Source organism: Malaclemys terrapin, chromosome 2 (genome assembly GCF_027887155.1).
Source record: "Malaclemys terrapin pileata isolate rMalTer1 chromosome 2, rMalTer1.hap1, whole genome shotgun sequence".
Taxonomy (NCBI): domain Eukaryota; kingdom Metazoa; phylum Chordata; order Testudines; family Emydidae; genus Malaclemys; species Malaclemys terrapin.
The window spans coordinates 273,543,760-273,569,220 of record NC_071506.1 but is presented as its reverse complement, the minus strand read 5'-3'; the positions used below and the strand labels follow the sequence as shown (position 1 = coordinate 273,569,220).

The 25,461-nt window shown below is 38.9% G+C and overlaps 1 protein-coding gene across 2 annotated transcripts in view; it reads left to right on the top strand.

Annotated features, from left to right (window-relative positions):
• LOC128833204 (sodium channel protein type 5 subunit alpha-like) overlaps positions 1–25,461 on the top strand; it is an 81,124-nt gene that overhangs the window by 24,475 nt on the left and 31,188 nt on the right. Inside the window, exons 9-18 of one of the 2 annotated variants that reach the window (XM_054021228.1) lie at positions 1,025–1,222; positions 2,173–2,355; positions 2,966–3,367; positions 4,870–4,996; positions 10,995–11,233; positions 11,641–11,829; positions 13,008–13,373; positions 18,082–18,528; positions 21,562–21,702; positions 24,177–24,300. In XM_054021228.1, coding sequence (XP_053877203.1) covers positions 1,025–1,222; positions 2,173–2,355; positions 2,966–3,367; positions 4,870–4,996; positions 10,995–11,233; positions 11,641–11,829; positions 13,008–13,373; positions 18,082–18,528; positions 21,562–21,702; positions 24,177–24,300 — 2,416 coding nt within the window. The remainder of the gene's footprint in view (positions 1–1,024; positions 1,223–2,172; positions 2,356–2,965; positions 3,368–4,869; positions 4,997–10,994; positions 11,234–11,640; positions 11,830–13,007; positions 13,374–18,081; positions 18,529–21,561; positions 21,703–24,176; positions 24,301–25,461) is intronic. The other variant, XM_054021229.1, reaches the window with a different exon arrangement.

Below are 25,461 nucleotides of genomic sequence, written 5' to 3'. Positions count from 1 at the left end.
AGTCTTCCCCTTTTATGCCCTTGCCTGATAGCATGAGGAGAGAGGGGTGCACACACCACCTATTGGTACTGCTGGCAGAAGTCTCCAGCTCTGGCGCACTAGGTGGAATGTGTATGTCTCTGACTCTAGTAGACTATAGTGGAATGTGTATGTGCACAACAAACAACAACAGTTATTGTACAGGTTAGTAACTGTTGTTTTTTTTTAATGAAATGATGGGTGCAAGTCACAGAATAAGTGACTGTTGTGCACATCAGTATGTTGGGGAAACTACAGCTAATTCACTATACTGAACTTTCAGTTAAGAATTTTGACAGGGAAATTAAACAGCTCACGAAAAACACTTCATAGATTGATGTCTGATGGGTTAATAACTACAAAGCAGAATATTTTACTAGCCCGGAGGAAAAATTCAAAATATGCGACATACATATCCATAAAAAGGGGGAGCGCAAGAGGGATTGGCAACATAATCCAGAGCCTTGCACCTCTGAATCTGACTCACACCTCTTCCTATTTGCTGTTTGGCAAGAGCATAGCCTCTTTGTACTGTGGTGTTTGCCAGACTTCCTGCAAGGGGGCAACATAATGCTTCCACAGCCCTTTAAACTAACCCTAATGCGCTGCAGTCCCAGCAAGTGTAGTGCAGCAGAAAGGGACTGAGATGTCACCATGCACTGCTCCAGTAGCACAATAGAGCCTTCCCCTCAGATGTGCAGGTCCCTTTCTGTTCACCCAAACTGAGCTCTACTGGCCACCATCAGGAAGGTCATTCGGGTTCATTTGAGGTAGTATAGGAAGTAGGAGAGGGAGCAGAGGGCAGGGTTCTATTAAGGTTCTTTCCAAGCATTTTATTCAGGAATATGGATATGTGACCAAGCTTTTAAAAAATATTTTAGAATAATATTTACTACTTTCATATAGTGCTTTACATCTTCACTGTGCTTTTCAATATTAATTAATCTAATTAGATATGAAATGTCATTTCAGACTTCTTACTGTAGTGTGTACTTTGTGCTTACAGACTCTCAGAGCTTCTGGGAAGATCTACATGCTCTTTTTTATGGTGGTCATCTTTCTGGGCTCATTTTATCTGGTCAACTTGATCCTGGCTGTAGTAGCAATGGCATATCAAGAGCAGAACAAAGCTACTATTGCGGAAACTGAGGCAAAGGAAAGGAAGTTTCAGGAAGCCATGGAACTGTTAATAAAAGAACAAGAGGTCCATGAACTGTTCCGTTGTTAAAATTAGGCAATCTCCACCTACAGTATATAATATTGATAATGAAATTTATCAGTCACTCCTTATCTTTGAGTGTGTATAAACAATGACTCCATGGTCACCCATGAGAAGAGGTGCCAACTACTATCTTATTCAAAGTTGTCAGACTGCTGCCTAGAGTAATAGGAATGATTCCTTATTTGTTGGTAAATTGTAACTGTGAGGAGTCAACAGCAGAATGTAACATTAGTCCATGGTACTGTAAGCAAATTGATATTATTAAGTATGTCTAAAATTCCACCAATCTATAGTTTCCACAGAGACACATGAACATTTTTGTATTCCTCTGCTGTGCTGTTATATGCTTGTGAGTAGGCTGGGTATTGAGATATACAATAATTTTGTTCTTTGACTGCTTTAGAGTTAGATCCAAAGCCCATTGAAGTAAATGAAAAGACTCTAGTTGACTTCAATGGCTCAAGCACCTAGAGAGCAGAATTCTTGTATAGAAAAATATCACTGAAAACTTAACACAAATTGTGATTTTCAGTGTTTAAGCCCTCATATTGGGAAGTGGATAGATTATGCAGAATCAGGTTAAAAACTGAGTATTTTTACAGTAAGCAAAAATGTAGTGAGTATACAAAAATGGAAGTTGAACCACATGAATAGTCCAGACTGTTATATTTTGTCTCCGATAGGGGCTATTACCTGTTTGCACATAAACACGCAGCATGTAACTACTTGTTCAGTATTCTATGTGGAGTGGGAAATCCTTCCTAATTCCTGCTGTGATCAGCTTGCACCAAACGCAAGGAGTATTTTAACCATCTATATGAAATGATAATTGTTAACAAGAAAGAATTACAGAGCACAGCAATCTTTTCCCTTACGCAGATGCTAATTGTGCAACTATAATATCAGCTATGGTTTTGTTTGTTTAATTTTAGGCATTGTCTGATAAAGGAAATGATACAATGTCACTTTGCTCTTTTGAACTCTCGTCTTTACCATCAAAAGAAGTCAAAGATAGAAGCAACTTGAGAAAGAAAAATAAGTCCTTAGGGATAGAAGATTATGGGGAAGATCAAAAAGTTCCCAAATCACAGTCCAGTGATGATCAACGAAAGTCGGTAATTCATTGTGTAAATTCAAGAATTGCTCAAAAGTACAAATAAAACCCCATTAAGAAACAGTAGGCTGTATTTATAGATAAGCTAACATCCGCTTCTTCAATATTTAAAAAAAAATCTCTTTTGGGGTGGGAAGAAAGCATATAATGTTACAATGCAAAAGTTAAACTTTGAGAAAGTTGTGTGTGAAAGAGAAGGTATAATGAAAGTGAAATGTCAGCCTTCATTGCAGAATTTTTTGTAAGAGAAGTAGTTTCATGAACATTTAAAAATATACATAAAAAAAGCATTTCCTGCAGTATTAGGAAATAAAACAAAACTGCATTGGAACTAGAATTCAATTAACATTCCATAAACAGTCTTTTGCAAAAATAAAATCAATATTTAGTGAAATGAAGTTACATGGATTACCAGAGATTCCTGCTTCAGCTGATAGGATTTCAATAACTGTCATTTAAAAACTAAATTAAATCCTTTTTGAGTAACTTTAAATAAAGGGGGACTTATGGATTTTCTATGGTTGATGGGAGAACTCAAAATCTTTATCAATCCCCAGAAATGTATTGCTTGATGTGCCATTTCCCCCTTTTTCCTTTTTTGGGACTTTTAGGCTCTTCTTGGTCTTACTTATGGTGCCAGTGCAAATCAAATGAAGCGCAGGCTCAGCCATGGAAACATGTTCAATTTCCAGATATCTGGCAGAGACATTGGCTCCAAAGCTGATTTTGGTTGTGATGAGATCAGCAGTGCTGGGGAAAATGAAATCCAGCGTGGGTCACTGTTGGTTGCACGGACTGGAAGACTACCGAGTGTGCAAAGTCAAATGAGCCATAGTTCTTACCCTGCTACTCCTAACTGCATGCAGAATGGCAAGTGCAACAGCACAGATGGTTACAATGGCGTGGTTTCATTAATGGGAGGAGGAAGCACCAGGGCATACAGTCTAGAACCACCTGCTTCTGAAGGGTTATTGCTCCCTCCAGTTATGGAAAACCCTAGAATAGGTGATTTGGTAAGAAAAGTGCAATTTTAAAAACATGTACTTCATATTATGTTTTCCTCCAGAAGCATAAGGTTTTCTGTGGTTTCTTTACGTACTTTAACATATTGAACATCCACAAAAACACAGTAGGGCAGGACCTATTGAAGAAAATCTGCTCTCTGCTACGTTATTTTAAATCCGGAGTAACTCCAGTGAAGTTGAGAACAGAATCTGAACCAGTGTGAGCATCGTGGACTGAATTCTTCACTTGAATAAGAAGATACAACTTCACTGATGTAAATGGATCTGCATTTGCTTACTCCGGCAGTTAAAGTGGCCACATGAGTTTAACACAGCTCTCATGCTACTGACAAGTGTTGTTAAAGTGGTCAAAGTATTTCTATTCTAAACTGCCTTTTTCACCTGTTCAGAACTTTTGCAAACTTTCTTTTCAGGCACCTGAAATTTTCTAGGTCTGGTCTCTGCCAGTGGTGAAAAATTTGAGCAAAATGAGTTCAGCCATTTTTGAATATGAAAAATAATTATTGTGATCTTTTTTGAGCAGCTCTTGTGCTGAAATGGTTTGCAATAGAAAGATATAATTTGGCATGAAAATACTCCTTAGTGAAAATAAGTGATCCTTGGTATTCCGATGAAAATTCACTTTTGTTTGGAGAATTCATGATGGTTTGAAAATTGTACTCTGCCTGTAATATAACCATTTTAAATAATCTCTCAGTGCACTAAAGCAAAAAGCTGCACTGTACATGGATGTGTGTTAGATTTTGGATCTTTTTAAAAAGTTTTATGTGGGATTTCAGAAATTTTGGAGAGTGTGTGAAAATTTTCCCAGTGGGGATGAGACGAATAGGCAGGACATAGGGAGAAGCAATAAAACAGGCTGAGGAGAGCTGGTGCTGTAAAAAGAAAATCATATGTGCACAATGGGAGATCTGCAACCTGTTGATCCTCCTCTAGGATAAAAGAGTTGAGAAGATAGGGAGTGGGAAAAATGTGCAAAATTTTAGGACTTATGGGTTGTCATTGCATTTATCTAGCCCTGGTTGAAAGCATACAAACCCGTTACATTTGTATATGATTCCAACCCAAATCCATGAAGAGAGGGGAGGAGAGGGAGGTCAGGATAACAAAATTAATAGAATATTATAGCATACACTATCTGCTTGGGCACATGTGTGTAACATGCCAGGTGTTTCATGATGTGCAGAAACCCTACAGATAAATTCAGGATAGGAAATTCAGAAGGCTCAATAAAAGAGGAATTGTAGATAGGTAGAATCTCTTTAACCAAATTGAAATTTGTGCAGAAGTCTGGAATGCACATACCCTGGGAACTTGAACGGCCACAAGGGATTAGGGCCTTCATTTTACATCTCATTCTAAATGGCTGAGGGAGGCCCATTTATTTCACAGCATGTCTTCATTCATATTAATCTCCACAACTACCCATCTGCCTGTTACTTCACTTTGTTTTGTGGTATGTTACTAACCACGTTTACTTCTTTAAGCAGAGCACTTTATGTGATGAGGCGAGCAAGATGTATTTGGCCCCTCGTCTGTCAGTGGATTATTTTAATGAGCCACTTCAAAGACAAAGGGCAGCAAGTGCAATCAGTATCATTACCAGTGTCCTGGAGGGTAAGTCATTTCTCATCATTTTTTTATTCAGACCTAAGCATATGTTGATGTGAAAGATCAGAATGTCATCAAAATGTCAACAGCAAAAATTTAAAGTTGTTAATAGAGCCTTTGTAGATGCTATAGTTAGGAAATTCCAGAATTAATGTTGCCTATGCAGCCTTAATTTGGCTCCCTTGTGAATATGTGTTATAAAACAGTCTTTAATTACATGATTAGACTTTTTATTCTACAGGACTCTCACCTCATTCAGTGCACAGGATGGACAGTGAATGAGATAGGGGTAGCAGAAGGAGAAAGGTCGTTCTCTCGTGTTTAAGGCACTGGAGCTGGATATAAGAGAGCTGAGTTCTATTCTTGGCTTTGCCATAGTCTGTGATATTGGGAAAGACCATCATAGGCACATGCTCAAGGGAGCCAAATAAAGATTGAACAGGCAAAATTAATTCTGTCGTTTCCAGACTTTTCAGTGCTTGACTTTGCCACCTTAAAATTCTTTTAATTTAGTTTTTATACATAATTATAGATGGATCTGCTAGTGTCACCTATTATTAAGGTTACCTGACACATCTCATTATAAGATTCTGTTCCAGCTGCTTATAACTTTGCCAAACATTAATCTTTTGGGCTGAAATCTTATATGCTGGGTGTCTACCTCAGACTGATCAATTTTGGAAAATTTCAGCTGTAACTTTTTAGCTGTTTCTGGAAAAAAAAGGTTAGGGAAAAAACCTTTTGGTTTGCCCATGTTAAAAAATTCTGGTAACCTTTTATTTGAGAAGCTCTTGTTCCCCCCCCCCATTCTTTGAATAGAGATTTGAAATTTGGTAGGGGCTATGTAGGCTATATGAAAAAAACAGGTGTGGGGATAAGAAAGGTGGCCTGGAGTTTAGGAGTAATTTCCAACTGACTGGGCTGAGTGTATTTGTAACAATTTTGTACCCATTCTTTGTTAGTTGTCATACTGTAGCATTAGCAAGAGCTTGAAATATAGTGGCTCTCCCCCACTACATGAGGCATTATATTCCCTCCGTTGTTCTGCCAGTCTTTTAGTAAATAAATAACATTAACAAAAGCATTGGGAGAGGTGAAAATTTGAAGCAGTACCTGCAAAGCAACTGTCACGACCTGTCCCTTTCCTGGCATACTTTATTCAACATCAGCGTCTCTAGGTTGGCCTTTCATCCAGGGGTGCTGGAACAATTTGTATAGTGGGCATGCTGAGAGCCATTCAACCAAACTGTAAACTCTAGTTCCCGCACCTATACTTTTATCCCTCTAATCTCCCTCTTAGACATTTGCCTGTAAATATTAGGTGATCCCTCTATTTCAGGGGACCTGCAGGTCTCTTCAGAATCCCCCAGTTGACTATACCTCAACTTTTGGTTTTGAAAAACCACTACCCTTTTATTTCACCAGACTAAACATAACAAACATAACAATAGCCTTCAGAATTGTCGTGTTTCTTACTCCACCAGGGAAAACCTAATCTTATAGGAGTCTGGCTGTGTGCTTCCTTGCCTGACCACAGTCTAGCTCTATGCCCTCACTGTGATCCTGCTCCTTCTGACCCCAGTAACCAAATGAACATCCTTCAAATTCAACCCCCTCACCCCAAAGTTCCAAATGATGGAACTTCCATCCAGGAGCCAAGCCTCTATGTCTCTGTATATACAACAACATATGTGCTTTTTGGTCTTTGTCCCACCTGTAAATAGTGGATAATAATAGCTCCTCATCTTGTGAAAATCAATTGTTTGTGAAGCACTTAGATGCTTTAATAATGCTTTTTAAATCTAGATTCATAGATTCATATATTCTAGGACAGGAAGGGACCTCGAGAGGTCATCGAGTCCAGTCCCCTGCCTGCATGGCAGGACCAAATACTGTCTAGACCATCCCTGATAGACATTTATCTAACCTACTCTTAAATATCTCCAGAGATGGAGATTCCACAACCTCCCTAGGCAATTTATTCCAGTGTTTAACCATCCTGACAGTTAGGAACTTTTTCCTAATGTCCAACCTAGACCTCCCTTGCTGCAGTTTAAACCCATTGCTTCTTGTTCTATCCTCAGAGGCTAAGGTGAACAAGTTTTCTCCCTCCTCCTTATGACACCCTTTTAAATACCTGAAAACTGCTATCATGTCCCCTCTCAGTCTTCTCTTTTCCAAACTAAACAAACCCAATTCTTTCAGCCTTCCTTCATAGGTCATGTTCTCAAGACCTTTAATCATTCTTGTTGCTCTTCTCTGGATCCTTTCCAATTTCTCCACATCTTTTTTAAAATGCGGTGCCCAGAACTGGACACAATACTCCAGCTGAGGCCTAACCAAAGCAGAGTAGAGCAGAAGAATGACTTCTCGTGTCTTGCTCACAACACACCTGTTAATACATCCCAGAATCATGTTTGCTTTTTTTGCAACAGCATCACACTTTTGACTCATATTTAGCTTGTGGTCCACTATAACCCCTAGATCCCTTTCTGCCGTACTCCTTCCTAGACAGTCTCTTCCCATTCTGTATGTGTGAAACTGATTTTTTCTTCCTAAGTGGAGCACTTTGCATTTGTCTTTGTTAAACTTCATCCTATTTAACTCAGACCATTTCTCCAATTTGTCCAGATCATTTTGAATTATGACCCTGTCCTCCAAAGCAGTTGCAATCCCTCCCAGTTTGGTATCATCTGCAAACTTAATAAGCGTACTTTCTATGCCAATATCTAAGTCGTTGATGAAGATATTGAACAGAGCTGGTCCCAAAACAGACCCCTGCGGTACCCCACTCATTATGCCTTTCCAGCAGGATTGGGAACCATTAATAACAACTCTCTGAGTACGGTTATCCAGCCAGTTATGCACCCACCTTATAGTAGCCCCATCTAAATTGTATTTGCCTCGTTTATCGATAAGAATATCATGCGAGACTGTATCAAATGCCTTACTAAAGTCTAGGTATACCACATCCACAGCTTCACCCTTATCCACAAGGCTCGTTATCCTATCAAAGAAAGCTATCAGATTGGTTTGTCATGATTTGTTCTTCACAAATCCATGCTGGCTGTTCCCTATCATGTTACCACCTACCAAGTGTTTGTAGATGATTTCCTTAATTACTTGCTCCATTATCTTCCCTGGCACAGAAGTTAAACTAACTGGTCTGTAGTTTCCTGGGTTGTTTTTATTTCCCTTTTTATAGATGGGCACTATATTTGCCCTTTTCCAGTCTTCTGGAATCTCTCCCATCTCCCATGATTTTCCAAAGATAATAGCTAGAGGCTCAGATACCTCCTCTAGCAGCTCCTTGAGTATTCTAGGATGCATTTCATCAGGCCCTGGTGACTTGCAGGCATCTAACTTTTCTAAGTGATTTTTAACTTGTTCTTTTTTTATTTTATCTGCTAAACCTACCCCCTTCCCATTAGCATTCACTATGTTAGGCATTCCTTCAGACTTCTCGGTGAAGACGGAAACAAAGAAGTCATTAAACATCTCTGCCATTTCCAAGTTTCCTGTTACTGTTTCTCCCTCTTCACTAAGCAGTGGGCCTACCCTGTCTTTGATCTTCCTCTTGCTTTTAATGTATTGATAAAAAGTCTTCTTGTTTCCCTTTATTCCTGTAGCTAGTTTGAGCTCATTTTGTGCCTTTGCCTTTCTAATCTTGCCCCTGCATTCCTGTGTTGTTTGCCTATATTCATCCTTTGTAATCTGTCCTAGTTTCCATTTTTTATATGACTCCTTTTTATTTTTTAGATCATGCAAGATCTCGTGGTTAAGCCAAGGTGGTCTTTTGCCACATTTTCTATCTTTCCTAACCAGCGGAATAGCTTGCTTTTGGGCCCTTAATAGTGTCTCTTTGAAAAATTGCCAACTCTCCTCAGTAGTTTTTCCCCTCAGTTTTGATTCCCATGGGACCTTACCTATCAGCTCTCTGAGCTTACCAAAATCTGCCTTCCTGAAATCCATTGTCTCTATTTTGCGGTTCTCCCTTCTACCCTTCCTTAGAATTGCAAACTCTATGATTTCATGATCACTTTCACCCAGGCTGCCTTCTACTTTCAAATTCTCAACGAGTTCCTCCCTATTTGTTAAAATCAAGTCTAGAACATCTTCCCCCCAGTAGCTTTTTCAACCTTCTGAAATAAAAAGTTGTCTGCAATGCAGTCCAAGAATTTGTTGGATAGTCTGTGTGCCCCGCTGTGTTATTTTCCCAACATATATCCGGATAGTTGAAGTCCCCCATCACCACCAAATCTTGGGCTTTGGATGATTTTGTTAGTTGCTTAAAAAAAGCCTCATCCACCTCTTCCACCTGGTTAGGTGGCCTGTAGTAGACTCCTAGCATGACATCAGCATGACATAGGGTTTTGTTGGTTATTGTTTTTGTTTGTTTTGTTGGTGTGTGTAATCTCTATAATAAAATCCCAAGAATGTCATTCTGTTTGTTACTCTGAAGCCTAGAATATCTATAAAGTCAGTGTGAGCATGGCTGAGAACTCTTTTTTGTTCAGAATATCACCAGGTTGAATCATCACTGGGTTTTGCGGTCTCTTGCTATAAACTTTTGAAGTTTTCAGTCATTTTGACTTGATGAATTATATCCATGCTGTGTTTGGCTACAGTATCTATGTATCTATGCCATGCCAAGAGTCCTAGACCATTGTGATATCAGAGGTAATTCAAACAATCACCCTTACTTTACAGCTAGTTTACATTCAATAATTTCATTGGTGCTATGAGGGAGATTGCACAGATGGTGGATTACTTGGCCCAGCTACCAAACCTGTGTGCCTAACTACCACCCACACAAATCCACAAAACTCTCCCAGCACAATACAGCACACACAGAGATGAACAGAACCACCCACCCAATAACACAACTAGCACACACAATAACCCCAAATGTGATTCTGAAGCCTAGAATGTCTGTGGAGTCAGTGTGGAACAATGGAAACAGCTACAAGCATGGTTGAGAACTCTTTTTGTTTGGAATACCACCAGGTTCAATCATCACTTGTCTAGTTTTTAAGTTCTCAGCCATTTTCATCTTTTTTTACATACATGATTTTACGAATTATACCTATGCAACAGCACAGGCTGTCAGCTACTACTATAAATGATATATGAGTATCCAGAATGATCATTTACTGCAGAGGTAATACACTTGCTGCCCAGTCTTCCCCAAAAAAATGTAAATTACATTATTTTAGTCAAATGAATGCTATACACCAGATGGAAGAATCACACCACTTTTTTCATCACTCTCAGATCCTTGAAAATAACTGTTAACCTTACTTACAGTTTCAACCAGCATTGTCAAGATCCACTGACAATTTGGAACCTAATAAATGTTACCTATGTGTATGTACTGAGTTTTGCCTCTAGTGAGATTTGGCTTTAAGTGAATCTAAAACTTTCCTAAGATTCAGGTGTGATATCAGGTGAAGTGGATCTAATAAAATTTAAGTGTAGTACAGGCATTTCACTTCAGCATTAATCAATCTCAGAGCTATTTATTGCATGCAGCATGGTCATTGGTGACGTTGCACACAAGATTTATGACATGTAAGTGGGGGAGAAAGCACAAAAGTAGTTTAAAGTTTTATATTCCTTGGTGCATCTGGAGCAAGGTTTTACCCCAGTCATATTTTCTAATGGTGTTGACAATAGGAGTGTATATCTGACGAATAAAGGCCTGATCCAAAGCCTACAGAAGTTCAGTGGGTTTTGAATCAGATCTTATCTGAAGAGAATGAGTTTAAATACTAATTCGCTGGTCTAGGAAGGGTATTTAAAATGACTGCAGAGTGAGGGAGTGCCTACTATAGAAAACGAGTGATATAATTTCAGAAAGTATCAAGAAGAGTTCCCTGATCACTTGTGAAGTGATGGAATTTGGGGTTTTTTCCTGTGCTTTCATTAGTTGCAGTTCTTCTTTTGCCACTTCTTCTCAGCACTGATTACTTGGTTATTGCTTTGTTTTTTGTTTGTCATTAAGAACTTGAAGAATCACAACAGAAATTCCCTCCATGCTTGAAAGATTTTGCCCTAAAGTATCTTGTATGGGACTGTTGTCCACTATGGTTGAGACTCAAGAACAAAGTGACAATTTTAGTAACGGATCCATTTACTGACCTCGCTATCACTGTTTGCATTGTGGTGAATACTATCTTCATGGCACTAGAGCACCATAACATGACACGCCCATTTAAATTCATGCTTTGCGTAGGCAACATGGTAAGTGAATTCTCACATTCTATATCAAGAATTAATTTATGGATATTTCTACCCAGAATACAAAGAATGCTTATAAGAAAGAAAGCTTTTCTTTCTTTCTTTCTTTCTTTCTTTCTTTCTTTCTTTCTTTCTTTCTTTCTTTCTTTCTTTCTTTCTTTTGTTAACTTCACGGATATTGTTACTTTTGGTTTTCAGACATTCTAAACATCCTTTAGAATGCAGCAGAAAAGCTTAGAGTTTTTATTGACAATGCATTATATGAATACATGATAAACGTAGGATCTGCTGTTCAGATTTCATTGACCTATCTATAGCTATGCTACTATATTTAAAGGAAGGTAGTCTAAAGAGAAGATGTGCTTATGGTACCCTTTTAGCTGACATGACTTACTCTTTCTTTGTCACAGGTCTTTACTGGCATTTTTACTGCAGAAATGATCTTGAAAATCATTGCTCTAGATCCTTATTACTATTTTCAGCAGCGCTGGAATATTTTTGACAGCTTAATTGTCACCATCAGCTTAATTGAATTAATTGACTTTCTACCTAAAAGCGGAAAAGGAAGAATGCTATCAATTTTACGTTCTTTCAGACTGGTAATGTCTCATACTGATTCAATCTCATAAAACCTTTTGCATGAATATAATAGAGAGGATGTCAGTGCCCCCCATTGAGTGCAAGGAAAATTAATTTGTAAAGCCTCAGTACTAGAAATAGGAAAGACATTTTGCCAGATTTCAAACCCATTTGGATTTGACTGAAACTAATACAGCATTTGTATTTCACTTGGAGATGGTTAAAAACGTTTGGAGTGAAGGAGGTAGAAAACCCCCCCAACATTAATATATAGTGAAAGCTGGAGCAGAGGATAGACAGAATGAAAAGCAAAAGCAGAGAGACTGAGAAAGAAGAAGCAGAGCTGGAGATGGAAAAAAATTGTAATAGGCATTATTTATATTATATAATTGCTAGGCACATTTACTAGCCTGAGTTTTAGAGAGGTGGCTGGTTTATCTAGCCATATAATATAGATCAGTCTTTTTTTTAGCTAGAAACTTTGGCATCAATAGGACTATTCACATGTTCAAAATTAAGCATATGCTTAAGGTGTTTTGCTGGTTATGTGCCTTGTATACTATGGTGATGGATGGCAAACAAAACTCAAGATAGGTACTTGGCCTGGTTTCTAGAGGTGCTGAACAACCATAACTCCTATTAACTTAGAGTTGTGGGTCTAAAATTTAGACCATTTGTATATAAAAGTTTGATTATTGTAAATGCAAATCAAGTACAAATGAGGTTAATCAGGAAGGTTATTAAAGTTTTGTTTCCAGGAGACATGGAAATTTTGGAAGAATGAAATCTGCCAATATGCTGTCCCCCAAGATTATTTCCTGAGACATTCAAATTACAAGTTGGTAATAAATGATTAGTAGGGGTAATAATAATCATTTATGTTATGGAAGTGTGCAAAGACAACAACCAGGATTGGGGCCTCATTGTGCTGGACTCTATAAAGCTATTAAGAAACAGTCATTACCCTGGAGCAAAAAGACACAAACAGATAAAGAGCGGGGGATAGTGATATAACACATATACAGATCAGTATGTCTATATTGCATTGATCATATATAGACTTTAAAATACACTACATTTCACAGTGTTTGAATAGTTTAAAATGTATATATAATGTTTTAAACTATTTTTTAAACAATGCAATCTGAGGAATATCTAATCTTCTGTTATCTAATGCTATGTTTTATTTTTTACACAGCTGAGAGTCTTCAAGCTGGCAAAGTCCTGGCCAACTTTAAATACCCTCATTAAAATCATTGGTAACTCAGTGGGTGCCCTGGGTAACCTCACCCTGGTTCTGGCGATCATAGTCTTTATTTTTGCCGTGGTAGGAATGCAACTTTTTGGGGAACAATATGTTAAAAAATATGATGAAAAATGCTATAAAATATCTGAGGATTGCAAGCCACGTTGGCATTTTATGGATTTTTTCCACTCATTCCTTATTATATTCCGAATTCTGTGTGGAGAATGGATTGAGACCATGTGGGGTTGTATGGTGGTAGCTGATAAACCATTATGCCTTCTAGTCTTCTTGCTCGTCATGGTGATAGGAAACCTAGTGGTGAGTTTCCAGCTATTTTTCTGTTCTGATTGCATATGTAGTATACGATATACTGACTTGTCTTTTTATCACTCAGTGGTAAGTCCCCAAAAGATTGGTAAAGATGTCACACTATGTTGTGCTCTAGAAAATCCCATTTGTCTTTCACCATTCATTGTGTTCATTCCAGGGAGGAATAATTTTCTAACAGGAAAAAAAAATACTGGCAAGAATTTATTTTCTTATCAGGAGTTTGGTGTAAATTATCACTAAGCGTATGATTATCAAAACTTGTGTCTGCACCACGTTCTTTGCAATCAGCCCCTGGACCCATATGTAGCGACACTGAAATCAGAATTCTGCCAGTACATAGCTCAATGCAGGCTCATAATTCAGGTCTCTTTAGATGCCAGACATTGGTTCTACTTCTCCTCTCTTTTACACTAGGCTAAATCAGGAGTAACTACATGGAAATCAGTGTAATTACACTACTGTATAAGTAGCATACATAAAAGGAAATGCTGGCCCATTAACTCTGAGATGACATTTTCATTGCCAACTTGCTTTCTGCATATCAGTGGAATCTTTTTTTTTTAAATTAAGATTTGATTATTTTTATTATTCCCACACAAAAATTAAGTTCATTTGGAGTTAAGGTTGAAAGCACATAAGAGTAGCTTAAGGGCACCAAACATTACAGGGATGTTTGTAATTACTCCTAAAACAAACATTACAAACCCAGGACATTCAGAGTTAATCAAAAACATCAGCTTGTGATGTTTACATGGCACCTCCCCCTCCCCCCCACAGTCTCATATTTCAAAACACAATGCAAAATTAACTATATACAGTGAAAGACTCATGGGGTACAAGATCCAATTCTTCTCTTGCTTACACCAGTATAAATCCGGAGTACCTCAATCTGAGTTAACAGAGTTACACTGGTGCAAATGATAAGTGTCCCAGGACCAAAGATTCTCATCATATGTGTTATTTTAAAATTGTAGGTTGGAGCTGGCAGTCATCTCTTATAGTAAGAAGCTTAGTGCAATAAAACAAAACAATTTAAAGCTTTCAAAAACTTTATGTGGCAGGAGAAGGGGTAGCCATCTGGGGATAACTGTCTTGTCCAATACGAAGCATCATAAATGATCATGGACTCCTACCACCTTGATCTTATGACAAAAGAACCGAACAGTCCACAAACAGTGAAGGAGTTGGACACTGGGACAACCACCCTAGGAGACTAGCTGCCAGTAGTTGGCCTGAACCTGCCAACCTCTTTGAAAGAGGGTTTATACCTGAATCCTGTTGCTCTTCTTCTGCTGCTGGGTTTCCTGAATCAAAGTTTCACCCAGAACTGGCACTTTATCAGGGGAGAGTTTGGGGAAAGTCACAGAAGTAGAGTCAGTGGACTTGTTTACAAGAACATTTAGTCTGTTTCAAAGCAGGTTAGATCAAAGCTCACTATGGACCTTTTAGTATGCAGTTACATGGTCCACAGGACACTTAAAGAGCAGCAACCTAATGTGGGGTAGATTTACACCCCAGCTTGATGTGAACTAACTGTTCGTGTATACAAGTCCAGTGATACTAAACCAAACTAGTCTTGCAGCATTCCCTGATGTTCCAATTATGGGTGTTCCCTTCTCACTGCACAAAACACAGAACCCTTCCATTGTGTCCCGGCCTGTCCCCCAGCATATCCTGCTACTCCAAATCCCTATACCACTGCCGCCACCCTACCCAACACATCTTGTGATTGTGATTTAGTAGTGAATGAAGGCAAGGAGGCAGGAGATTTGGATTCTATTTCTAGCTTAATCACTGATTCACACTGTATCTTGCCCAATGTCACCTAATCTCTATCTCCCTTGGTTTCCCTAACTGTAAAATGGGAATGATATTTACTGTCCCTGTAGCTCACTGGGATGTTGGAAGATGAATTAATGTTTCTCAAGAGCTTTGAGAGCCTGAGATGAAAGGTGCTATAGAAGGGCAGTACTATAATGAACAGGATGGTGTGGATTTACTGAATGAAATCAAGAACTCATCATCTGTGTGTCTTTGGTCCCTTACTGATTACAGAGATTCAGTTTTAACTTCAGTGGCATCTGTCATTGTAGAATAAGAGGATCTGAGTTATATCACTGGAGTCGCTGTGAAATTTTAAGTTGGCATGGTTTTCAGTCTGCACATTTATAAAAAATCAGGCCCCATATACATATCACATTTAGCTTACAAAAGCTCAGCTGGGAATTCACTAACATCATAAACTAATCACTCTTTGTCCCTTCCTAGTCAATAGCATCTCACCTTCCACAACTTCTTACCTTTGCAGAGAAAGTTCCCCGCAGAGATGTCAGAATCAGGTGGACACAGTTCCCTAAGGAATTCTCTTCTAGTCCTTTCAGTGTCTGTCCTGACTTTGGGGAAATTTCTCAGTCTGGTCTTCTAGAGTCCCATCCTCCCTTTGCTGAAGACATTTATTGGGGATGCACTGTTGGGAGCAGTTCCCTTTGAGGTCAAAATCTCATACAGTTTCACTAGGTAACCACCAGATCTAGCAGTGGGAAGGTGGTTGCCCTCCCCCACTCCCACATGTTGAATGTCTCCTGATCCTCTATTTTGTTCCTGACGTCTTACCTGTTTTACAAGTGATGTTTCACAGGAGCATGTTGTTAGATTTTTGGGTTCTATTTTTTGCTCTCCCACTATCTCATTGTGTGGACTTAACAAAGTCACTCCATCTCTGTGCCTCCCCATCTGTAAACAAACCCAAACAGAGTTTCCCCATCTGTAAAATGAGGATAACAATGTTCCTTTGGCCCACAGGATGAGTGCCTGGTTATGAAAAAATCCATATTTGTCTAAATGGGATGACAAATGTATAGATCCACCACTCCATTACCCCTCCACTCTGAGCCCCACCCACATATTCCTGAGACATGAGGCCAAAGAAGAAAATGTTTGTGGGAGCTTCTTAAAATATCGGTAGCACCAGATCTGCACCAGGATTTTAACGCAAAACATTCTGCCAGAGCTGTAATTCAAGGCTTACCAAATGACTTTAAAGGAATTTTACTTCTCTGTTCTCTCGATTTGCTCAGACTTCTCTAAAACCTGACCCAAACCTGAAATCAATGGAAAGACATCTGTTGAATTCAGTGAGCTTTTAGTCAGACCTTCATAAATGAAATTCCCTTTTGTTTCAACACCTTTTTTCAAGAATCTCATTTTAAAAAATCTCCCTTCAAACCCATACTGCAGCTTCCAGGGCTTGTCTGTATACATTCCGTTGACAGTGTGCCCATGCCCCGTGCAGTCAAGTTCAGATTCTTTTGGCCAGCAGTGTCTGTTAGGACCATGCCTGCACCCTGAGTGTCTTTGTGCCTCCAAGCGAAGGGCATAAAGGGCAGAGTGACCCCAAGCACCACTCAGTTCCTTCTCGCCACCCCTGGCTTAGAGTCAGAACCCTGCAATATCTGAATCTTTTCACTCACTGTGTGACTGTATCATTCTTTGTAAATAGTTAGACATTACCTCAATGATTAGAGACAAGATCAGAATAGTGTTTCCATTTTTTCCTCTCCCACCTTCCCTGCTACAACAGTCTTATAACATTAGGATTCTGTATTGGCAAAGGAATTGAGGGGCAGTTGGGGTCGCCCCACACTTTATGCCCTCATTTGGAGGCATGAGAACACTCAGAGCACAGGTGTGACCCCCAATGGGCACTGCAGGCCAAAAGAATCTAGACTTGAGTGCAAAGGGCATGTGCACACCATCCGTGGAATGTATATAAACAGCTCATCTCAAAAAACCACAGTTACTTTAAGGTAAGTACCCATTTCATCCCCCTTTTATCTTAAAATGAATATAGAAATAGGTTTTCCTCCCAAATTTCTGGCCCCCTCCTCTGGAAAACCCTGGAGGAAAAACCATGATTCTATAACTGCTGATTCAACCATCTCCACCACTATATTTGGAGCAATATATTCATCAGCTAACTGGATATACATTTTATAGTGCCGCCTGCAATCAAATTGACTCTGCCTAAGGGGAGTAAGTCCTAGAATATTCTTCATTACAATGCTACAAAGTTGATAGACACACTGAGCCTGATTCTGATCTCATATCCATGCAAATCAGAAGGAGCTCCACTCAGGTCTGGTGTAATTACACCTAGGTAAAATTGTTGTGAGACTAGTATTAGACCTTCATTATCCTGTACTAGGCCCAGACTGTGCCTTTACCCTACAATCCAGGCTGATAGCTCTATTGCACAAATCCCTCCAACACTGTTTTAACAATATTGTCCTGTTAAAGGAACAGCACCCCCGTAATTAGTGTATCTGTAATTTTATATAATTGTCTCCTCCTTGTGGGATTGATGGAGTACTGTGATACACCAATTTTTTTATTACTCTTTTTCATGTTTCAGTTAAATTGTGTGATTTTTATACATATCCCTGTATTGGCAATAAGGTCATCATTTTATGCTAAACAAAATCTACTTTTTTTTCTTTTGAGGATCATGGAAACATATACATTTGTGAGAGCCAAATATGCTGCATGAAAAATAATTTGCTAAACAATCATTTCATTTTGTCTTGTTAAGGTTGGTGCATTAAGAAAAAATTGTTTAGAAACTGGCTAATCTTCAAGCCATTATTTACATTTCAAAATTATATTGCCATGATTTTCTTCTTATTTCAATTATTTTCAGGTTCTCAACCTGTTCATTGCACTATTGCTGAACTCCTTCAGTGCTGACAACCTCCAAGCACCCGAAGATGATGGAGAGATGAACAATCTTAAGATTGCATTTGCTCGGATCCACAGGGGACTTTACCTGGTGAAACACGCAACATGGGATTACTGTTGTGGACAGTGCCAGCATCCAAAGAAAGCTGCCAAAAAGAAAAAGAAATTGGCTGCCAAGAACACATGTTTGAAGGCTCGGAAAGAAGGGAAAATTTGTAAAGAAAATCACAGTAACAATGGGACTGAGAAAAATGGGGACAAATGCTCAGTTAGCATTCTTGAAGATTTTATCACCAACCCTAACATGTTTGTCTGTGTCCCTATTGCTGAGGCAGATTCTGATAGTGAACATTATGAAGAAGATGATGATAAGCCAACCACATTCTCAGAAACTGAGTTCTCTAAACAGGTAAGAAGCATATACAGGGAGAATATGTTTGATACTAATGGGGTTTTTAATTTAGCAAAGCGTGATCCAGCTGCAGGAAGTTTAAGTTAAAAAAGTTCCAACTGGAAATAAGGTTTAGAATTTTTAAAGTTAGGGTGATCAACCGTTAGAAGAATTTACCAAGGATTAGGTAAATTCTCCATCACTTGGAGTCTTTAAGTCAAGATTGGATCACAAGTTGCTGGGCTTGATGCAGGAATTACTGGGTGAAATTCTTCTGCCCGAGTTATGGACGAATTTATACTAGCTGATCACATTGGGCCATTCTGACCTTGAAATCTATGTTTGGCATCGGTAACCAGGCAGAGAGGAAATAATGTCAAGGGCTCGAGCTGTGAACTCGTAACAAGGAGATCTCTCTTTCTCTTCTGTCATCTCATCAAAAAGATGGATGGGTTAAGAATGGAATGTAATGGAATGGAATCTTTCAAAATTGGAAATCATGGAAATCAAGATTGAGGGGAAAAACAACTGAGGAGAGTTGGCAGTTTTTCAAAGGGACACTATTAAGGGCCCAAAAGCAAGCTATTCCACTGGTTAGGAAAGATAGAAAATGTGGCAAAAGACCACCTTGGCTTAACCACGAGATCTTGCATGATCTAAAAAACTAAAAAGGAGTCATATAAAAAATAGAAACTAGGACAGATTACAAAGGATGAATATAAGCAAACAACACAGGAATGCAGGGGCAAGATTAGAAAGACAAAGGCACAAAATGAGCTCAAACTAGCTACAGGAATAAAGGGAAACAAGAAGACTTTTTATCAATACATTAGAAGCAAGAGGAAGACCAAAGACAGGATAGGCCCACTGCTTAGTGAAGAGGGAGAAATAGTAACAGGAAACTTGGAAATAGCAGAGATGCTCAATGACTTCTTTGTTTCGGTCTTCACCGAGAAGTCTGAAGGAATGCCTAACATAGTGAATGCTAATGGGAAGGTGGTAAGTTTAGCAGATAAAATAAAAAAAGAACAAGTTAAAAATCACTTAGAAAAGTTAGATGCCTGCAAGTCACCAGGGCCTGATGAAATGCATCCTAGAATACTCAAGGAGCTACTAGAGGAGGTATCTGAGCCTGTTACAGATCCATATATAAAACTTGTTTGCATATATATAAAAACTCTTGTTATTTTATACTGTCTGTTCTATGTAGTGAAGTACTTAGTATGTATGGTACACTACACTCAATATGGGTGACATCCTGGCTCCATTGCAGTCAAAGGCAAAACTCCAATTAATTTCACCCAGTATGTTAGGGGAAACCACTACAATGTTGGCATATTCTGTATAAACACATGCTTTCAGATTAATTGCCATCAAGTAGCTCACAGGTAGTATAGAGGACAATATTATTACATACAATAATAACATAATATATAGTGGATAACTGATAACGTGAATATCAACTATCCCCTCAGTGACATTTGGAATCATCTTCATTGTATTGCTAAGGAACAGAGAGACTACATCCACCCTGATTGAATTGGCCCTGTCAACACTGGTTCTCCACTTGTGAAGTAACTCCCTGCTCTCCATGTGTCAGTATATAATGCCTGCATCTGTAACTTTCACTCTATGCCTCCGAAGAAGTGAGGTTTTTACTCATGAAAGCTTATGCCCAAATAAATCTGTTAGTCTTTAAGGTGCCACCAGACTCCTTGTTGTTTTTAGAGTTTACAGGGATCCCTTGGGTCAGTTATATGCATAATGATTCACTAAATGGTGGCATGTGAGGTTTCTAGACATCATAATCACTGGAAAATGTGTGCGCTGATAATAGTTAAAAAGTTATGTGTCTATACTGAAAATTAGGTTCTCAAGGCAGGTAACCCAGCGGTGACATACCTCAGGAATGTTTCTTTCACGCAGCAAGTAATGGCATTTATCTCTCTGTCTGGTCATGTGTGTATTGGGCATTGTATGTCTCACAATGGGTACCTGTTTGTATACTGAGTCAAATGCTAATAAAGACATTACAAAAGCTTCAAAAGAGGAAATTTACAGGGAAAAATAAACAGTAGCAGGGAATCCTTTTCATGAGTAAAAAACAGTGGATAGTGGGATATATTTGGCGGTGCAGAGGTATACCCTGCATCTTTCCCCTCGGAGGCAATCTGACAGCAAGACTTGTCTCATGAACAGATCACAGCCATGTCTGGTGGTAAAACTCTGGAAGGACTTTGGGTAGGCATTGCTCTATAAGATATGAAAGTAACTAGTTCAGTAAGTCTAGGTTCTAGAATGCATGTAATGATTTTCTTTTATATGTAACCATTTGTTTCTAATACTTCAGCTTGCTATCACTTGAAGCTCTATACTTTGTTGAATAAACTTTTACTTGTTTTCACTATGAATGTATCTAAGTGCTGAATGTTAAATGGAGTTGTGATCTGAGGTATAACTGGTAAATCTTGGGTGTAATGCATCTTTGGGAGCTGCAAATGTGAATACAGCAAGTGTACAGTGAAACAGGGCCTGGACACTCCAGGGAGATACTGGGAGAGTTTGGGGGTTGGAGGGTGCCTATTGCTAAGCCAGAGAGCGAGTGTGGGGCCTGCATAGGTGTAGAGGGCAGTGTGTGTGTTGCCCATGGGCGGTGGACTTGGTGAGCTGACCCACAGCAGGGACTGACAAGGCTTTCTCTTGCTAAGGGCATGTGGTAGAGAAGTTCCTCAGAATCCTGGGTACCCGTGGGAACGTCACAGGAGTCATGATTGACTATGAATCTAAAATCTCCCCTTCAGATCCTGAGTTCTTCACTTGGTTTTGATGCAACGATTCCCATTGATTTCAGTGGGCTTTGGATCAGGCCTTAATTTATTTTAGGTAACCAAGGCAAACTTTTCCCACTTTTCCCCAAGACTACAAGTGAGCAGTTCAAGGTGCTTTGTGTTCCATTTGGAGTGTTCTACTTTAAAATTAAGTGTGCTATCCCTCTGCCACAAAAAAGAAAAGAGAAAATAAAATAAACCCATCTTAGATTATCTTCAGCAGGAAAACCACCTGAGGCAGAGGGGAGAGCAATGTAAAAGTCCAGGAGTTTGGAGTAAAGGATCTGAGGTTTTCTCTGAAGACTTAAGTGAGTTTAACATATGTAAACAAAGGAAGGATGAATCTTCACAAGGACAAAAAGAGGTAACACCATGTTCTTACCTAACATGAAATCACCAACATTGGCCAATTCCTGTATGTTCTGTTTCAGTTTTTTGGAATCTAATAAAGATAATGACTCAAAAATAATGTTGTACAATAAATTTTATCTTTATTATTCTATTTTGTGTTTAAAGCACAAGAACTCTTTCTTCGCGTATTGGGAAGGCCTCAGATATCTTAGCCATGCAGGTGTTCATCATAGTTCCATTTTTAATTAATATTTGCATCATAACATGACTGATAAATTCACTTGGCTCAGTTATAGTTAGCTTAAAGTATTCTGTCTCATTGGTTAAGGGTGGAATAGTTGGATCTCTATGAATGGAAATGGCAAAATGCTGTATTTATAAATATTAATTAAAAACTTTATTAGGAAGAGAAACTGGGTTCTGAGTTGCCTTTGATTCAGAAACATTACCTATAAAATTAACATTGTCTACTTGACATCTGAATTACCAAAAATGTTTTGTCCCAGAAAATGGTTTCAGGGACCATTCTGGTGTTTCCAGTCTTTTTTCTGTATAATTTCAAAACACATTAAATTTATTTTGTATATGTAATCTTAAAAACAATTTTCCAAGTTGAATATCTAAGGGTTATACTCCTCTAGTCAGGGAGTGGACATATACAATGCTGTCTATATGTCCAATCAAAACAGCTCAGATTTCAAATACAAAATATTTTAAATGAATTGCTCACAAAAAGTAAAAAATTAAATCTCATGATTATTTACACAAGTCTTTGGAGAATAATTTTGAATAAGGAACATATTCAAGAAAATCACAAATTGTTCATCAGCAATTTGGAAACAGAAAAAGTGGCAGAATTCACTGAATAAATAATTTGTTATGAATTATTCACACATCTCTAGTGGTGTGAAGTGTGAAATATGCTGGAATACAAGGAAGTCTATGCCAGTGGAGAATACATTATGTTTTATGTGATTACATGTTCTAATTCATGTAAATTATCGAGGGCATTTTACAGTACTTTCATTCTGAACAGAAATGTGTAGAGCTCTACCAAATAGGACTCTGAATAAACTATACTGTATTTTCATTTCTCTATTTGTCTCTCTCTCGCTCTCTTTTTCCCTAGGTGGAGTGCGCTGATTTTAATTGTTTTCAGCTCTAACTAGTGAAATGTTTTAAAGCCTGTCTGTGTTTGAGAACTATATGCACTTAATTCAAGAAAAGTTGGAATCATTCCCATATGCAAGTTTTATTACAGTGATTAATCTAGTACCTTTAAATCTAGCTTTGGCTTTAAGTTGATGTGGAGATATTTCAGGGGAGAAAGTCCATTCCACCAGAATGTTGCCAACTTAGCTATTTTGTCACTAGATTTAGTGATTTTTTGGTTTCCCTAGTGAGAAAATAAGTGTCAAAGTGACCACTGACAAATCTAGCAACTTTCACTGCCAATTACAGTGACATTCAGAGAAAGAAGTCACCAATATGTATAGTCACAAAATCATTCACAAGCAGCTCAATAGTGTTAATAAAATCCATCCTATGCTCTTCTTATTCATTCTGTTGTATACCAAGTCAATGTCATTACGTCTCAATTGAGCATGTCCTCAGAAGGAATCACATTCCAGGGCTTCTTGGGCTAAGATCACTATAATCTGCAGGTGAGGAAAAGAAGTTTGTGGAGGCTAATTAAATACTTTGCTAAAGCCTGGCGCACTTTGGAGAGAGCAGCACATTAACCAGGACTTGTTTTTACCCAAATGTGTTCTTTCTCACCGTTCCATAGTAGGTAGCACACCCTGTGATGCAGGGAAAGATGGCTAATGAAGCGGGCTGGGCAGGGGAGGCAGGTTAGCCAGTGAGGAGAGCCGCAAGGATGGAAGGTGGGGTGGGATGAGACAGGGCCACGTGCCCCAATGCAGCAGGGAGGGGGGGCACTGTGCTTCCAGGAATGAAGCCCTTACTACAGGATCAAAGATGGAGCTAGCTTGACTTTGTTTCCCCTTTACTCCTTCCCCTGGCTTGGCCTGGGGTTACCTGCCCAGCTGTTTTCAGAAATGAAACCCTGGAAACGGGGGAGGGGGGGTGGAGGGGAGGGTTGTCCGGCTAGCAGATTTTTGTTTTTAAATCTACTTTCTTGGCTCCCTACAGTGCCAAGCTCAGGTCAGGTGAATGCCCTCTTCCCCCTGGTTCTGGGCTCTCCCTTTCACTAACCTGTCGGCTCAAATCCAGGCTGGCAAGACAGGCGAAGCTCAGCTGAAATTAACCAAGCCACCTGGGCTGCAGTGTACAGAGCACCCTTACCAATGAGCAGGGGGCTGCAGTTTCCTTCACAACAACCAGAGGGCACCCTTCTGATGATGACTGTACTGTTGTAGTTGCTTCTGGTGTGCAACAGAATGTAGTAAGAAGAGCATTCAGTTTATTTGAAAGCACAGTGACTACTTTAAACAAAAAAATGATACATTGTCTTCTCTTGCAAAGCACCTGGATGACATCAGCTGTTCTGAAGGCAGCACAGTGGATCTGACAAATCCTGAGGAGCTTCTGAAACAGATCTCTGAGCTGGCTGAATTCGTAAAAGAACCTGATAACTGTTTTCCAGAAGGTAAGGATCTGCTAATTTCACTATGACTAGGAAGTGAGACAAACAATCCAAAGCAGCCTGTTCTCCTAGGTAATGTTGAGACACTCAGGCACTCAACACCAAGGCACTCTGTCTGCTTGCAAAGTATTTAATAATAATATAATTACTGAGTAATTGCACAGAACTTTTCATCCATAGATCTGTGTAATAGTCAAACACACATGAAACAGGCACAGAGAACTTGTTAGTATTCAGCTGAATTTCTGTAGGATGCAGAGTAGCAGCCGTGTTAGTCTGTATCCGCAAAAAGAACGGGGGTACTTGTGGCACCTTAGAGACTAACAAATTTATTAGACCATAAGCTTTCATGGGCTATGCATCCGAAGAAGTGGGCAGTAGCCCACGAAAGCTTATGCTCTAATAAATTTGTTAGTCTCTAAGGTGCCACAAGTACTCCTTTCTGTAAGATGGTAAGTCCAGAAGCACAATTTAAATTGCTGCAAAGCTTTACAAGTTTACTTCATGTCAAAATTTGTACTCAATGCTTATTTTAATTTTCACAGCTGGCTCCTTCTAGCCAAAACTAAGAATACTGTGGTTTTCACTAGAGAAAAAATTAAATTTATTAATATTTCATCCAAACCCCTACTTTATATCAGTTATTACTCAGAGCCAACAGTAGTCTCCCTGAACTGTCTGTAGTAGAAGTAACAGGGTAAAACATGTCAGTACCGGGCAAATTAGTCGAAACAATAGTAAAGAATAAAATTGTCAGACACACAGAAGAACATAAATTGTTGAGCAATAGTCAACATGGTTTCTCTAAAGGGAAATAATGTCTTACTAATCTATTAGAGTTCTTTGAAGGGGTCAACAAACATGTGGACAAGGGGGATCCAGTGGACATAGTATACTTAGATTTCCAGAAAGCCTTTGACAAGGTCCCTCATCAAAGGCTCTTACATAAATTAACCTTAACTTGGCCCCTTTGTGTATATGCATTATGATACATTCTTTAATTACATGATCACATACTATTTTTTTTTATAGCATCCCTGCCTCCTTCAGTGCACAGAATGGATGATTCTCACTTGATAAGCAGCTATTCAATATTTTGTTTTCTCTTTGTTGATCAGTATGTGGTCCCATGCCTTATTTACTGTACACTATTCAAAATCTCCT